Here is an 18,297-nt window from a genome sequence, read left to right as displayed (position 1 = left end):
AAAGAGTCAGGGTTTTTTTATAGCAAATGCAGTGGATATTGCAGGGGGAAAGTGATCTACCAAATGCATCTTTCATTTATTATGTTGTTCTTTGTGATTTTAATTATTTCAATTATTGAGATGCCATACTTAGAAGTAGCTTATAGTATTTCTAACACATTGTATTGGAATAGGAGAAAGGCAGAGGGTTTTGAAGTAACATGTTATTACTGGACCTAATGATCCATAGCACACTAATTGCTCATCTCAGTCATGCCCAAAAAGTATTATATGATTTAATTCCCCCTACTCCCATGACAATTCTTCACTTTGTTTTTTCTTTCCTGAAAGGTAATTTGCATGTGATAAAATCTTCCCTCCTGTTTGGATTTTTTTTCCGCCAAGTACTATTGCAAACCTTCACTAAAAAATGCTGTTTAAAATTATACATTTCAGCACTGGAAATATCATCCTTTTGTGTGACAAATTTGTAATCTTGTGTAGCACACAGTGATAATTATCCATACTAAATGTACTATGTTAAACTTGTTTTCCACATCTGAGGTAAAATGGTTATACAGGATCTTTTGCAGCTGGAGAACTATAAAAAAAGAATGGTGTAAAACATGTAAAGAGGTCGAGAAGAACAAATACCAATTACTAAATATATCTTATTTTTCCTCTAAGATTCTTGGTCACTGCAGGTGGCAGGGACAAAGAACAGGCTGATGCCTGGGGGCTCCTAGGGCTTTCCCCAGCTTCAAAAGATGGGGTGAAATTTGGGGTGAATTTTGACTTTTAATCCTGTGAACCTCCTTCAGCATTTTGTCCAGCTCAAAATCATTTTTGCCAGAAATGTTCCCAGCTCTGTTCATGCTCTTCATTTCTGGGGCACAGCTAGAGGCAAATGGAGGAGATTAGGTGCAGCCCAGCAGGTACCACGTCAGAGGGGAACTTTCTGGGACTGGGGAGGCTCAAAGGACTGTAAGGAAGCTACCGACTCGGGTGGTTTGAAGTCTTTATTTCAAAATATCTGGCAGCGAAGACTCGGAACTATGAAAGATGGCATTTGAATGGTATTCTATTTCATGTATTGAGATGTAAAGTGATAACTTAGCTTCCCTTTATGCAAATAGATGCAGCTGTTTTGTAGCGGTTATGCTGGAACTGGACACTAAAACTCCACTAAATGTTAAATAATTGCTAAATCAGTTTTCCAGCAAGTGCTGATGACTTTTTGATGATTTTTCTGTTCCAGTGCCATGTACTGTTTCTTTTAAGCAGACAGAAAACAGATCCAGAGTATTTCAAGGACAAAAGCAATCTGTTGTCTGATATAGAACAGCTACATTTGTTTACTAAATTTCATTTTGATACGTACTCAAGCAAAACCAATTTAAGCTCAGGTAACCTTTAAAGAAGAGAAATGAGCAAAGTATAATTCTTTGAAAGAACCACAATTTTATCTCTATGGCAGAAGGTCAGGGTACAGAGAAATCTCTTCAGAAAGCAAAGCTGGAAACAGGTCTGCAATAACCACATCAGAAAACAAGTTCACCTTAACAAGAAAGGACTTTCTTCTAGTCCTAATTACCACTTAGAAAGTCACCTGGCTCATAAGAATTCTCTTCAAATGCAAATTCATTTGTTCCTAAATTGAATGTGTCTCTTTACATATATTGCCAAATTCCTGTTTACAAGGACACATCCAGATTGGAAGACGGCAAACCCAAAATGTTTTTAAACTTTGATTTGTTTTTAACAAAGATTTATTAAAGATCTCTTTCACCAGTAACTGGCTTTATATAACTGCAAAATAACTTTCAGAAACTTTTCATGGTCTTATCCTGTCCTAAAATAGAAAGTTATTGAACTGCACAAAAGCAGTGATTTTTCAAAATTAAATATACGTGACCTATAATTACTCTTCTTCAGCTATAGTAGCACATGGGCAATCACTTATGCACATAGAGATATTCTCATGCACCTCAAGAGGCACAGCCGAAGGCCCACAGTTAATCTTAGGTATTAGCAGAAAGTGAACAATAAACTGATAATAAATGGCCTCTCAGGGTATTCACTTCTGTTCAGGAAGTGTTGGTTACCCGATTTACAATTCTTTTTAATACCTGCCATGTGCACACTGCCGCATCTGCATGCTACAGCATTGAAACACTTCCACTCAGGTGCACATAATTAGCAATTCCTGTGAGAAATCAGTCATCAGTTTAAGACAACAGCAACACGTACAGCTCCCAAGGGTAAGAAAAGTTATTGCGCAAAGCAGCAGTTTTCAAAGTCTAGTTTTTCAACAGTAAAAGCAGGACGCAGCAGGGAAGAACACACAACCCAGGGGCCAAGCTTTCCCTAGAGAAGGACAACACAGTATTCCTGTGCACTGCCTATTAGTCGTCTTCAGCAGTGTAGCCTTCTTCTCCATGCCCTCTTCCCTGTCTATATGTATTTCCAATACCTTTCCCCATTATTACTCATTTTCGGCTGTAAGAAGTTCCCTGGTACAGTACTTACCGAGGATACTCTGTTCCCCAAAAGAAAGGCTTTTGCAGTTCTCCTGCTGGGAATCCTGCAATAGCAAAACCAGTGACAGTGAGGTCCTCAGTTCAATACAGCTGAATAACAGTCTCAAGCCCAAGGATTTGGATTTTATGACTTTTTTGGTTTAATATCTGAAGGTTTTGCTAGAGGAACTTTCCCTTGGGTGGTAGTTTCAGAATGCAGTAGAGAGGATCTTTGAGAAGAAGCAGAGATCCTCCCTCCTTCAGGGCCACAATGGCAACAAGATGCTGCACTGCAAGAACTTTTTCTTCCGTGGCTACACGCATGTCTGTGTGTGTAAGTGCATGTGTTCCTGTGAATAAACACCTAGTGTCTCCCATCCAAAACAGGAAAACTATTGGATTGCCCTCAGATGTTGACAGATCAACACAGAATATACAGGCAAAATGCAACAAGAATTAGGAAACTGTTAGCTTGGTGAGGCTGCAGTGCAGCAAGAGACACATGGAAGTGGTAAAATATAAGCCTAATTCTATATAGTATCTGAAAATCAAAGGTAAATTAACATACTTAGGTACTTTGGTAAAGGAGACCTGTAGACTATTAAGGCTGTAGAGTCAGTCTAGCTACAGGAATTACCTGGTTGCTTGTAGTAGACTAGTCACCAAAAACCTGTCAGTAGAGACACTCTTCTGAGTGACGATCTATTGATGTTGCCCATAGGAACCAATATTGTTCCTCAAATTCAAAGTCACAGGTCTATTTCTAATTCCTGGACATTTCAGTGCCACAATTCTGAAGACAGCGGAGCTGAATGTGGTAACAGTTTAACAGCCCAAAGAACTGTTAAACAAAACAGACACCTATGGTCAAAGTTTTCAAATGCTGGTGAAAAGTGAGGGCTCAAAAGGGGGAATTTAATGTCCTGTGTCAGGAATTTCCACCTGTAAAGCATAGACATGCACCTACTTTGAAGGTCACCTCACATAGACATCACCTGGTCAATGAGGAACCAGTTTCCTTGGGTGATTCACTTGTTTTCCCAGGAACCTTTGCTTCAGCTTATGGGTCTCTTTTCAAGAAATCATGTGGCCACTCAGACCAAAACAAAAGCCACATTCACTTGATTCTGACCCTATTCAGTTTTTTGGTTGATAAACAGGACGTGGATTTATTTACATCTGAGATAAATCGTCAGGCAAGATTCTTGTCCTTTCCTTACAAAGTCTTTAAAGACAGAATGCTGACTGTAATTCATGTCAAATGATGTGGCAAGTGGCAGGTCCTCCTGGCCTGCCCATCTGCTTTTTTCTGCTGCTCCTCCCTGGCTGCCTTGACTACCTGTTTGCAATTAGCTTACAAAAAGTGTGTTTTTCAAACTTATTTTCTGAGTGTTTTTTTCTCTTACTTCTCTAGATGCTGTTTTGTTGTTTCAAGCATGTTATCATTTGCTTTTCCAGTGCTACAAAACACAATTGTAACAATGTCAAGGACAAAGTTTTCCTGATCTAACTCTCTTTGCCTCCCAGCACACACAGAAGAGTATTTACTATGTATGTTTTTAAACAACTCACAGAAATGGTATACTCACGCAACATGATGAAAATTGCTTGTTAGTACACTAAGTTAAGAGCTGGTGTTAAGAGCTGGAAATCTACTCTGAACTACATTGCCTGGTTCCTTCCAAATATTGAATGTCAGGAAAGGTTTTTGGATGTGCCAAAGAGACCATTTAATGAAGGAATCATTAGACTCTGCTAACCCTGAATGATCCTCTCCCCCTAACAGCAGATAAGAGAAACTGTGACCAAAATGAACAAATGAGCCCATACTGTAGATGTTATGAACCAAGGTAGTGTAGTCACCCCACAAATCACACTTAGGGATCACACAATCCTCTGGGTCTGTCACCACACCACGAGGCTATCAAGATCTTGTAAGGAGCTGCAATTATTTTGTCCAGGTGTAGACTTGTGTAGTGAATTTGCACTTGTCTGTGTGCCAGATAGAAGTAATATACATTATTTACAGTAAGCTAGGTGCAAACCTTCAGTCAGGCTCATGCATCTATGAGGTATAATCTAAAGGTGCCTTCATAGGACATTGCTGAAACACTATCAGGTGTGAGTTAAGCCACGAGATAAAGTTTTCACTGAACGAGTCACGTGAATGAACTGGAAGAAGCTCCAATCCTGAATCCATACAACAGGGTGATAATTATTTTATTCAAAGTCTGGATCCATTTTAGGTAACACAAGCTCAAGCACAGAGCTTGTTGAAGGAGTGGTTTCGGCTTCTGGGCAGCTGTGTGAAACACCTTTGTAATTTGATTGCACTAAAGGAAGCTTAGGAAGTATTTTCAGGCCAAAGCAGAGTCAAAAGCCACTAGAAGGTAACATACATTTAAGAAAAACTCAGGGAACTGGAACATATTACTGACAATAGGATTTTTTTTTTCTTTTTTAAGAAAAAAACCCACAACTAGTTCTGAAAGTGATTCTTGGGCAGCTAGTAAAGCAAAGGTGTCTTATTCTCCAGAGTTTAGTAACTAAGTTTAGCACTAAATGAGGGAGAGTGCTTGTCCACTACCGCAACGCTACAAGGAACAGTTTCAGAGTTGGCAACACAGGGCATCCCTCTGTATGCATTGTCTCCCTCAGGCAAGGATCAGCCAGGCCATCCTTTGAAGGAACAAGGATAACAATGTCCTTGTATCCTAGAATCTCCTTGAAATTATAACAGGAGATAGATCACCTGACAATTTCTTATTTTGTGCTGTTTTGAATCCCTCAATTTAAGCAATTCCCTTGTGAAGTCTGTTTCTTGCTTGTTTGGCATATTGTACCTAAAAGAATTAATAACAAAACTCAGAGAGCTCATAGTTGGCTGTAGAAGCAATAAATACTAATGAGATTATTTATATGCCACTGGAGTTCAAGCAAGCAAAGTACTGATCTGGAGGAGTAAGTCAGCCAGACTTCAGAGAGTTTCACATCTTAAGGAATGGATACAGGCACTGAGAACGTACTTTAAGCTAACACTTTACCATAAATTTAGCCTGTAGTGCATCTTTTCATGCTTGCTCCCTCTACACAGCCCCAGAAGAGGGATATGGGCTGAAAGCCTCTCTCTCCACACACTTTGTCGCTAGTGCTGGCTCGGAGCCTACACTCACGGGCATTACTCACCAACAGCCCAGAGAAAGAAGACTGTGTTGTCTTATTACAGACCCCACACAAACCTCTCTGCCATATGTAGGACCTAGACTTGCAGAATCTGCCTTGCCTACCTTCTTACAACCTACCTACTTTTGGAGCAATGTCATAGGACTGCAGCATCGTTCTGAGACAGGCACTGGTGTCACGTGCTGCAAGAGCACTGGAGGTCTCTGGACAGCTGAGTTCAAGCTGTCACAGAACAGCACTGCTACCCTGCATCCATGCGTCTTACAGGTGGTAAGGTGGGATAGCCAGGCTAGGTCAGCCTCCAGACGGACTTTGTGCCACAACACTTTAGAGCCCAGCAGGTCTGATCACAGCCCTTTATATCCAGCAGTTCAACCAGTTTTCATTCCACCTGAGTATCCACTTGTCTGGTCCATTATTCAGCAGTTTGTATTTGAGAATGTTATGGGAGGCAGTGCTGAAAGTCTTGCTGAAGTCAAGGTGAATCACATTCACTGCTCCCCTCTCATCTACCAAGGCAGTTATTTCATCATAGAAGGCTGATCAAGGAAACCGTTTCCAGGATTTACTCCATCATGTACACAGGGACTAATGTGAAGCTGACCAGCTTGAAGTTCTCTGGATCTTCCTTCTTGAAGATAGGAGCGACATTTGCTTTCTTCCAGTCTTCAGAAACCTCCCCCAGTCACCAAAACCTTTCAAAGATAATCAAGCGTGGCCTCACAATGACCTCAACCAGCTCTTTCAGTACTCGTAGGTGCACCTTGTCAGAGTCCATGGACTTGTATCTGCGCAGTCCGTTTAGACATTCCCTAACCTCCTCCTCCACTGAGGGTAAGTGTCCTTGCTCCAGACTTCCCCTCTGGTCTCAAGGGCCTAGGATTCCTGAAAGCCACTCTTATCAGTAAGGACAGAGGCAATGAAGGCATGGAGTATGTCAGCCTTTTCCATGTCATTTATCACCATGTCCCCTGCCCCCATTCAGCACCGGACCACATTTTCCCTGGACTTTCTTTTGGTGCTGTTACACTTGCAGAAATATTTCTTGGTGCCCTTCACATTCCTCAACAGATTTATCCCCAGGTAGGCTTTGCTTTCCTAAACCCCGTGTCTGGACCCTTGAACAGTGACTCTCTGCTGAACTTTCCTCTTACTCGCCTTACTGCCCTGGAACACCGGGGCATTTCAAGCAGTGGAATATATCTGGCTTACTTCAAATATTTCACTCTAAATTTATGCTGATCTTGAAGCTCTGACAGCACTCTACCTGCACGGGACTACTTTTAACTTAATGGAAGGCTTCTAGATTAATTTTATCCATTATATCAATTTTCAGCCTCTCTCCTCAGCAAGGTGCTATAAAACTTGTTGGAATGTATTTCAAATTCAAAACAACTTTTTTTTTCTACTTTTATGGGGGCTGTACTGCCATTAATGAATCCATTTACCAGATAATGCCTTTTGGTATTATTATACACATTTTGCAGATGAACATCCTGAGACTCAGTGTAATATTGTTACTTCACCGAGGAGACACAAGCAATCACGTGTCAATCTGACAGTTCACTGAAACAATGCAGACTAATAATGGACGAAGTAAACTAAAAACACATGAGAAGGTTCACCAAATCATGAGGAAATTTGGAGTTCAAATCTAAATATGAATTCAAGTTCTATAGTTCAATTGCATTATTCAGTTATATTGCATATTTTTAACTGAGCAAAACAAGATCTAGTAAAGCCTTATTCCAAGTCAGTGCCTTTACAATTTCCAATTACTAGTTGGTTTGTTTAGAGCAACTTCTGATGGGCTAGTGAATCCAGTATATAATTAGTGGATATGAGAGACAGCTGTACTAAATTGTGTGATATACAGAGTGCTCTGCTGATGGTTGTACTGGCAATTTTCAGATGTGTTTAAAAGTTTTAACTTGTTTTTCAAGCGTCATTGAATGAATTCAAACACAGGATATCGAATTTGCAGAAGGAATTAAACATGAAGATGACTAGGGTGTTGGTTATCTGAAATCAGCACAAAGGGCAGGATATTTATATTTTTTTTTCTCAATGGTTCCACAGACTTCTGTTTGGAGAACTGAATCACTTCCCAGTGCATTTTGAGATGACTTTGCATGTCCTGCTTGGCCTCTAGCTGCCAGTCTCGATGGGAAAGGGTCTTCTGCAAGTTCTCTCTCGGATACGCCGGACATGAGGAAACATCAGATGCTGTAGAGCACCCCAGACAGCTTTCAGCACCTATATGTAGGTGATTAGGATCAATCTCTCTGCCATAACATGGACCTGAATCCTACACTTAATTTCAAGTTTTATCCTCTGCACAAGTGGTTAGAAAAGATAAATTGTGTTAGGATAGAAAATACAAATTGTGTAAGGCACAGTAACTGTTCCATGCTATGCATGAATACAAAGCTTAACTTTCCAAGGAGTAGTGAATAAATTCATTAACAGATAAAGAGAAGTGATGGCCTTAAGGTAGAGGACTCAGTAGCCTCTGGTTCAATTTTTGGCTCAGGTTCTGCTTCACCTGACAAGAGGCTCTTTGCTGCTCATGAAAAAGAGAGAAACCAGTATTTCCCAACCTCAGTGGGGCAAAGTGAGGAGAAACGTGAGGTGGTTTGTGAGGGGCCAAGGAATACTGTGTGCTAAGGGACTAGGAAACCTGTGAAAATACCTGTTTTTACAAGAAACTTTAACCTTTATTTACTAAAGGAAAAAAAACTCAGCAGATTCCCCGGGGGGGGGGGAATAACAAAGAAAAAGAAGAAATAAAGAATGGATGTAAGGATCACGCACCACCTCACCTGTGACCATAATTAAATAAAAGAGAATACTGGTCATTGGTAAATAGGGAAAATTGAAAAAGAGGGCTCACTTAAGAACACTTAAAGCTTACTTAATAACAGGGCTCAGAAAGTGTTCAGGCCAAATCTGTTACGTTCATTTACCTCCTGGAAACTAATGGTGCACTTGAAACTACTTCATCAATAACCTTCCAATTAGTCTTGTTCTTAAGGGAAGAGAAAGTGCCCCTACACACAGTCCCCTCGTTCTCCCCTGGCCACAGCACCGTGTGCTGTTTGCCAGCACTTCCCTGGCTCCTGGCAAGATAAGAGCTCTCCCTTGCAACTCACAGCATCAGCAAGCTGCCAGCATCAATATCTGCATGCCGCTTTCTATAAAGATGATACTTATTGCCTAATATGAGCTCTCATCTGTGGTTTTCTCTATGGATGCTAATTCGAACGTAATTTTAAAATTCTGTTTTAGATTACATCTTCTTCCTGTAACATGTAATGAAGCCGCTCTCTAAAGAGGCCTCTTGACTTTCACTAGAGAACTGCAGTACAAGCACAAATGACTTAGAAGGAGCATGGGTATAAACTTACAGAGATAATATCAACAGTAGCTAATTATCCAATACATCTATTCAAGCTTACACCTCATGAGTATGTTGCTTATATGTGCTGCAGTTCACTGTAAATCTCCCGTTCATTACTGTTCACAACCCACAAACATTACTTTTTTGATATATTCTAGAGCCATACATATTTACACTTGGAAAGAAAATTAAATACACCAAATGTCTAATAAGTAGTTCCCTTCTATCCTTAGCATATTCAAGGGCAACTATTTTAGTGTCGTAATGAAATAAAATCTTTTCTTCAACAGAGGTATGCTAGAATACTTTAATCATCACTTGTATCTATTTTCAGCACATATTTATTGACTGCTCTAGAGCTCATTAAAATAAACAGAGCCTTTTGGAAAGTGTTTTTGTGTTCCAATGATGATAATTAAAAAGATGGTATTCATGCTGCTTAGATTATATGAAGTGTACTCAGATATCTTTTTAGAATCTAAAGGCAACAACATGCACCTGTTGTCCTTGTTAAGTACCTATACTTGAAGGGAAATCGACGAGCAAGTGCAAAGAAAATTAAAAATGATCCAAACTAGGACGGAAAAATTATTAACAACTATGATAAACATGCACAGTTGTTAATCTAAGACGCTTTGAATTATGGAAAAAAATAAATAGAGCTCATGTAAAGATAACATCAGGAGTAAACTTGTATAATAATAAGATAAATTATATGTACCATATTTTTTAACTCTGCTCTTTGCAGCACATCTTATCTTGATACATCTACTTATTCCTCCTTTGGAGATATTAAAACAATTGTTTGCCATTCAAGTTATCAATAGGTTAGTAATGAAAATGAAATTAAGCAATAGCAAACATAAGAATGTTTGCACTAAAGTGCAGCAAAAGTTGTTACAATCTACTGTGTATGCAAGTTTTGCTGTATTCTTCCAAAATAGAAAATTATTACGTTTTCTAAATCATCTAATTTCTACTCTCTATTAATTTTCACTTTTAGTGAATAAAGACCTTTTCTTTCAAGTAGAGTAGTCAAGTAAAAAACATTAACAGCTTGCCCATGTATGAAGATTGCATGGACTTCTGCGGAGATTGCAGTGATTTCTTGTTTAATGCTTTTGTCAATGATACAGACTACAGAGATAGAAGAATTTGTAGTTTTTCCATCGGGAGTGTGTCAGAGACTTCCCTGTGCTCTTAGCACAAAATGCAAAAGCATCTTCCTAAAGTTCAGAAGTGATGAGGACCTCCACGTCCTTCTCCACTTCTGCAGGAACATAATGATAGCTCCTTTACGGAATCCATGGTTCAAGGTACTGATTTTCCTTTTTCTCTAAACTCTTTCACAATGCCTTCAGTGACTAATCAAGTTTAGAATTGCTGTGGTTATGTTGATAACATCACACAGGACATTTCCCTTTCAAACGGAACAGTCTTAATTTTTAGAATCAACTTTGGAACCAACTATTTTCCAGTTAATAGAGAAGCTTCCTTCCAGAAACAATTTCTAGTATGCATTTTAAAATTCTCATTTCTCAAATTCTCCCTGTTAGCGAACTGAAATACCAAGAGCAAAAATAGATGGGCTTTCAACACTCTAAAGTCTAGTTTGCTCACTGAAGAGCAGGGGCAATCAAGCAGAGGAAGAGCCTATCTGCTTCATTCTCTTACAATTCCAGCAGTGGTCAGTAGTAGATGTGTAGTGAAAGAGCGTTGGGCACCTACCTGTGAGGGAATTCTAGTAGTATATCTTTCTACCTTCCAGCAATCGGTAGCAGAGGGAACCGTCCTCCTGCACCGAGTTTATATCTGTCTGTTGTTTTGTTCAGAACAGAACACCCTCTTTTTTCAGATCATCTGCTAAGACAGTGACCAGCACAGGTCCTCCTAACACACCCCTCCAACTATTTTGAAAACAAGTAATTTGTTCCTACATAATTTTCTTATCTCTAATCAGTCATTAATTTATGAAAGGACCTTCTTTCTTGGCCCATGACAATTTCCAGTTAATAGCATTGGGAAAGAACCTCATCAAAAGTGTTCCGTGGAAATAAACATAGTATATCAAGCATACTTACTTGCTTCCCAGATTTCAAAAAACTCTAATAGACTGAGAAAGCATGATTTTTTTTCCTGAAAGAAAAGCAAAAACCAAGCCACGTTGACTCCCCCATTGTATCATATATTATTCATTCATGTTGTGGTCACGACCAGTTTCCTTCATCTAGGAGCTAGAATGACTTTTTATGCAGATCCCTCTGGATTCTCTTTTCAAAAATAGGATTTGACACTTGCCACACCTATTCTTCCTGTGCTAAGGCCACTATAAGATATAAGCTATACATCAAAGCTGGTTGGTTGGCAATTTCTTGTCTAAGTTCCTTTGAAATACCTGAGAGAATATTATCTGGTCCTTATATTTATGACAGTCCATTTTATGAATGTCTTCTAAACTACTGTCTATTGACACTAAATTTGAAAAACTTCCTGGGACTTACCCCCCATAAGAAAAAGCTCCAGGATAAGAGCTTCCCAAACTCTTCCAATGCAAAGTATTATCTCATTTTTATGCCTTAAAGACTCTCCTCTTTCAGTGTATTTGAAAAAAAAAAGGTTTTATTAATACTTCTTATGCTCTTAGAACATTGTTCCTCAAAGTCTTTGTGGGCTTGCTATATACTTGGTATATATAGTTTGTGGGCTTGCTATATATACTTTACATTTAACTTACTAGAGTTCATTCTTTTTTCTTATTCTCAGATGACTCCCTTTGGTAGAAATTTCTTCTTGTTCTTTAACTAGGCCTTTAAAAAGCCCACAGTTTTTGTAGCATGTCACCAGCCCCTACAGAAATTTCTATGGATTATTACTGAAAACAGCTCCAAAGCAGTAAGCTAATAACTGCTGGGCATGAGATTTGCCCAGGAGATACAACACGCAATACGAGTGTGCATGGGTTCGCAATCTCAGTCTCCCACCCTGCAGCTCTTTCCCAGCAGCATTAATGGGAACTCAGATGTAATGGGACAAATATTTATCAGCAGCTTCAGACCTAAGCATGTTCCTCCCATATCTCACGGGGCTTCTTTCCCTGCAAATCACACCAGCCAACAGTGGAAGACCATTTGCACCGTGCCTTTCTCTTATTGCACATTAGTTTTAGGGCATGGCAGAGGGGTGTTGGAACTAGATGACCTTTAAGGTCCCTTCCAACCCAAACCATCTATGATTCTATGATTACATTTGTACCTCTCTCTCAGATAGGAGAGAGTTTTCTTCACCGAAATCCTTTTCTTCTTAAGAACAGCCCTAAAAGGACTGCACTATCCACACTTCAAGGTCAGATGCCAGCAGTACAAGGTGGTCAGCAGTTATGATAGAAAATACAATTGCCTCTACACCCCATGACTGATCAGTTACGTTTGACAGCTCTCTGCTTCGTGACACCGTTAGACACAGTGAGTGTGAAATTTAGCTTCAGTGACTCCAGCCTCTCATTACAGCTTTCTCTAATGTCCCATGGCAGAGAGGCTGAGAGAGCTGAACCCTGCTGAAACTTGAAAGGGCCCAATATTAAAGAAGGCATAACAGCAACAGTTCTTGTTTCATGCTGACCAAGCTTCCCCTCCATTCACACGATACACCTGAAGCAGCAGTGGTGGCCAGTGCTTCGCTCAGCAGGAGAAGTAGCTGCTGTGCTTCACACGCACCTTGGAGCTGTGATCAGCTCGGGGAAGTCTGCCTTAAGCGCTCCCTCAGATAATCAACAAAAATGTGGCTGCTTAATGATGGCAGCCCTCTATTTAAGGTAGAGCGGCCTAAGCCTAGAACTAATTTCAATCAAAAGAACTGTTTAATTATCTTGCTCGTTTTACAAATGGGCTTACTTAGACATAAAAGAATTTAAGTGAGCAGTGTGAAGGCAAAAATTGTTTACCGAAATTGGTAGGAGCACATACCAGCAGACCTGGATTGCCAGTCCTCTGCTGTAACCCCTTCAGTGTGATATATTCATTTCGTTCCTTTCAAAAACTACTTCTCTGTGCATCCAAAAGAGATTCGGAGAAAAAAGGGGAGTCACTCAGAGATTTTTGACACACCTGTCCTTGGGGACCGAGAACATAAAGGTTATAGCACGTGCCTTCCAGACCCTGACGGCATGGAACGAGAATGGCTTATTTAACTTGCAAAGCTCATAAAAGCAAAGAGAAGTGTCAGGGTAAAGATAACACTATTATCCACAGAAATACTGGTACAGACTTTTAAAGCCAGGTAGAAATTTTGTATGCAAAGTCCCATTAAAGCAAGGGGGAACAAGCATCCAAGCTCTTGGAAAAACTCAGCTCTTTTACATCATGTGCTTCCAAACCAGGATTTATGGTCTCTAAAAACAACCAGTAACTAAAATTAGTGTAATGCAGGTTGTGCTGCACATAAAAGATAATTTCATCAAACTATACAGGTAAGAATTTTAAGTTACCTACCGATACCACTCTTTGTCCTTGAAGGTATTGAACAAATGTGCTGGACACCACTTCTTAATTTTTCTGGTCTATATCACAGTCTCCTTCTAGTCACGTTTATTGCTACATATTTATTAATACTAGACAACTGAGTTGCTATCACTTAAAGAGTTACTGTATACTTATGGAGGTAGATGTACACGTTTTTTTGCTACAGAAAACATAGGACAGAAACATTAAGCTTTAATAAAAGTGATTTAAGATAATGTTTGCAGCGGACAGAGTACACACACAAGCAGTCACTGCAAGTTAGCTGACATGGAGTAATTCATAAAGCAAGAGCAATTCACATTTGTGGGAGCCCTTGCTTTTTCAGAACTATCCTCTCACTCAAGATGTCTCAGAGTTGAATTACCAGGTTCAAGCTTTTGATTTTCAATCACAAACACACAAACTGTACTGATATTTTCTGAAGCTTCACTCATACATTTCCCAAACAGGCACTTTATAAGGAGGCTCACAAGTCAGATACTCACTGATCTGGTTGGTAGATGCACTATAAAAAGCATTTACAGTAGTCGGGCTTGTAAACCACCTGTAGTAAGAGCAAAAGAAATCAGCTGTCAGTACACTTACACACCTTTATGAATAGAATGAGCAAAGATAAAAGTGCACTCAATGGAAGGAAGCAAAAATGTGAAAGACCTAGGATACATTAAAGTTTAAGTATTTCTCCATTTCAACACATGCTGCCTACACTTTCTAGAATATTGAAATGCATTGTTTAATGGCTTTAGTTTAAGAGCATATAGTCCATGAATGTTCAACGGGAGTGACCGTTAAGCTTCCTATCACCTAGTCTGCTTTATTTCTAAGTGACTACTGTGCTTGTGAGGTCTGCCATGCTGACGAACTGAAGTTCACCCAACACAGGCTGCAACACTGATAGCAGCTGTGAAAACTCTCTTACATGTCTTTCAACCATGTGTGGAGAAACTCCCTCTTGAAATTAGAAGAGAGCATTTTGAAAGGAGTGAAGTGGCTTCAGACGCTTTGCTGAACAACTACTTGAACAATTAGGACGGTGCCAGCAACATGGGCAGGTGCTTTCTGGGAACCTAAATTCAAAATAAGCAGCTTCACGTTCTGTACCCTACACACTGAACATGGCTATCAGTGTGCTCATAAACAAATGGAGGAATATTAGCATTTCTTCTCATAGTTAGATTTCTCATGCTTGCTGGAGGGAAACCTAGATTTGAACAGCAAATAGGATTTACCACTCTCAGCCTAAGCTTATCTATATTGACAGTGGTTTCACCCATATGAGTGGAAAATCTCAACTGGTTTCAGCAAGATCCAAATCCCCTCAGATGAAACTCTGAGTTCAGTGAGTCCAAGATTTCACTTTATGATTTTATAAAGAAGTGAGATAAAAGAAAAGTAAAGATTATGACAGTTAGTGGTTAATTCATAAGAAATTAGAAGCAACTGCGGTAATGCATTACTTTGTTGCAAAACAAAGAGTGAGACAAAGGAAGGTCTATCAGAACATGGAAAATGTGTGATGTCAGTGACATTCACATACACGAATCTGTGCTGTAAAATAGCACCATCAAATGAATGAATTATCTGCAGATCCTGACTGTTTTTCTGGCAACTGATCTCCTCATGTAAAATATGCAACAAAGGGAAGAGTTTTAGAATGGCAGCATTCTGTCTTTTATCAATAAATTCTTCTGCTTTTCTCATCTTCAAAGCTGAGCAGCTTATTTTACAATGCAGCAACTAGAAAAACTAACCAATGAAAGCAAAGGGTGATGTCATGTAAATATCTTAACCGTCCATCACATTATAGGCTCTAATTGCCACAGATAACTCTCCCTGTTTTGTTTACCTAGGAGATTCTGAAGGGGAGGAGCAGGGGGGGGTTGTTTTCTGATGTGTTTTTTGTTTCCTCTATAATAAAGAGATTAAATGTTAGAGGAAATGTAGTGCGATAATGGAAAATTGAAGAAATAAGGCTTATGGTGAGGGGATAAAGAAAAAATTAGGGGGCTTAATTAACTACATTTCAATTTCATGTTTGTTCACAGCAGCAATCAGCTGAACTGTTTTGAAGGATGCAAGCCACTTGACGGTGGGACTGCTCTTGAGGCTTAGCAGTAGCTCTGGAGGACTCTGTACCTTTTTTGACAAGGAAAGAACCTGTCTGAAAAGGACCCATCTGAAACTCAACACTTTAACTTAGATTTTACTGTAAGTTTGAATCAAGACACATAGCGTTGTGACTTCCACTGCACCCTGTTGGCTTGTTCTACTTGCAACAGCCTTTCTGTTCTCTCAAACAGCAACTTTTAAGCATGAAAAAGTCTTCCAGGGCCATAAATCCTTTCTTTTTGCAAATCCTTCTTAGAGCAAGTGTGTTACAGGGCCTCTCATCTCCAGTCACAGGATTAAGGGCCTGAGACAGATAACATACTTCAAAACAGACTAATGTGCTTTGCTCTTCTCCCCACCCTCTTTGCTGCTGAAGCCCCAGGAGCTCACCACAGCTAGTTCAAGATAGGAACCACCACAAGCACTGACTGGCTAAAGAGCTCTTCACTGACAAGCAACACCTCCCTAACAGTACAATTTTGCACCTGCTGTTATTGGGTGAGGAGCTAACCAGTGATGCACGTACTTGTCACCACAGGAGCACCTCACTCTGCCCAAGAGCAACTGCAAATGCTGTTTTGGTCCACAGCTACTGAGGGAAGACATCACACCACTGCTGGCCATGCTTTCATACCTATGAACTCATAGACTCGTAGCTCATAGACTAGCTACCAAGATTCACCACAACATCCCCATCCTGAGACTGCTTCTTTCTTCATGACCTACCACCACAACAGCAGAGCCCATTCTGTCTTCTGAGCTTAGTATGAGCCAGAGACCGATAGCAGCCTCAATCTTCTCACTGCAAAACTGAACTAAGTTCTTTCCAAGTCGCTCGTTCATAAGAAGGTCTCAAGAATGACCCTGTATGAAGTTTGTTGTGTTTTTAAGCAGCTAGGAACAGGAGACAGCAGCTGTACCAAAGAGTCAGGAAGAACAAGAGTTCTCTAGTGACAAGCAGAGTATACCGCTGAATTTCATATTTGACATTTAGACACTCAGCAAGGAGAATATTTACACTCCAGCATTTTGTTGTACCATTCTGAGCCACTCTCAAAATGATTTAGGAAGTATTTTCCACAAAAGAGCAGAAATAACAGAGACTGTTTCCACTCAGACTAGAAGAACAACTTCACCTCTTATCTGTCATTCTCTTTCAGTGAGCTCCTTGAAATGATTGAACCTTCAGTGACAGACCTTAACTAATATGACATCAACTTACTATTATGAAGGTCTGTAATAAATAGCTATCGCTGTTAAATTTTAAGGTAAAGCAAATTTAGAAATAGCTTTCATTCCTGTTTGAAGTCAGGTCACCTGGTCATTTCCTGTGTCTGGTTACAATTTCAGTGCATTTGATCTATTAGCAGAAAGATGAAAAAAAAAAGGCATAACAAACCCTAAGCTCTTATTAATTAAAAACTAAATTTATAAAGTCTAGAACTCTTTACACTGTTTCCATTTGCTATTAGCATGTGAAAAAGGGACAGCTTCAAACAATGTCCTGTAACGTTACCTATCAACCACTGCAGCAGTCAAAACCTAATGCTGCAGACTTGACATTTGTAAGTTTGAGACTTCTCTTGTAGAAATAAAATCCCACAGAGATAGCAAGTGGGGCAGATACTCTCTTCGGTTTGTGCTTCTTTAGGCTACAATTTTCTGTGATGTCTTCCTTTCTGAGTTATGAGTATAGTGTGCTATATTGCCAGCCATGAAAAGGGGTGACTGGGAACATTTACAATACAGATAAAAGCTTATTAATTTATTTAATTTTCTGTAAAGCACAAGCTGAATTTGCAATTTGTTCTCTCAGCTTCTTGAGTTAGACGAAATCACTCAGGTGGAGCAGAATTTGGTGTTCAATGTCCCAAGTAAGATTTTTTTTTTTTTTTAAATCATGTAAGTGAAGAAAATGAATTTGTGAATGTTTAATGCACTTAAGCTGGTTAGAAGTGAAATGCCGTACAAAGTTACTAATGAAGTTGGAATCTGGAAAATCTCTTCCCAATACAGGACTATAAAGAAAAACTTCTAAAGGAGAGGCAATCTTCAAAAGTGTATTTCCATTTCTCATTGTTAGTCTGTTTTATTCATTTTTCCATGTAGAAACAGGGAATTAGCCTCCCATGCCAGGCTGCCACCTGTGTCCCCGGGGGCTGGACAAGAAACTGGAATGATAAGGCTGGGCCCAGCTTCCTCCACCACCACACTGCTTAAAATGAGGTTCAAAGATCAAGAAAAGGCTCCGGGAGGCTCCTTCCCGGCCTCTCCTCTTCAGGGCAGGTCCACCCACAGGATTTCTGAGCTCTCCTGACAACAGCCTGCCCAGTGTCTTTCATGGCTGCTTTTCCCTTTTTCCAGAAGGAGCTTTTGCGCTGTCCTTAACAGCATCTAACCCAGCCCCTCTCAGAGCTGCCTGCCCTGTGGCAAACCAAGAGCCAGGGCTTAAAAACAATAGTGTGTGATCAAGAAACTGGAGTAGGTCCTGGAGGAGACCCAGGAATATTCCTATAGCACACGTCCTCTGTGCATTGGGCTGCTAGATGCCTGCATCTCCAGAACTGAAAGTTGAGTGCAAAGTGAAGAA

The 18,297-nt window shown here is 39.9% G+C and overlaps 1 protein-coding gene across 1 annotated transcript in view; it reads right to left on the bottom strand.

Annotated features, from left to right (window-relative positions):
* The window catches only part of PHEX (phosphate regulating endopeptidase homolog, X-linked), a 107,854-nt gene that overhangs the window by 12,074 nt on the left and 77,483 nt on the right, over nt 1-18,297 (bottom strand). The window contains exons 15-16 of the mRNA XM_009893105.1: nt 14,084-14,142; nt 2,509-2,563 (exon numbers count right to left, since the gene is read on the bottom strand). Of these exons, the coding sequence (XP_009891407.1) occupies nt 2,509-2,563; nt 14,084-14,142 (114 nt within the window). The remainder of the gene's footprint in view (nt 1-2,508; nt 2,564-14,083; nt 14,143-18,297) is intronic.

The sequence above is a fragment of the Charadrius vociferus genome, unplaced genomic scaffold (assembly GCF_000708025.1).
Source record: "Charadrius vociferus isolate BGI_N301 unplaced genomic scaffold, ASM70802v2 scaffold169, whole genome shotgun sequence".
Taxonomy (NCBI): domain Eukaryota; kingdom Metazoa; phylum Chordata; class Aves; order Charadriiformes; family Charadriidae; genus Charadrius; species Charadrius vociferus.
Note: the sequence above shows the minus strand (reverse complement) of the source record. Positions and strands in the feature narration are given on the sequence as shown.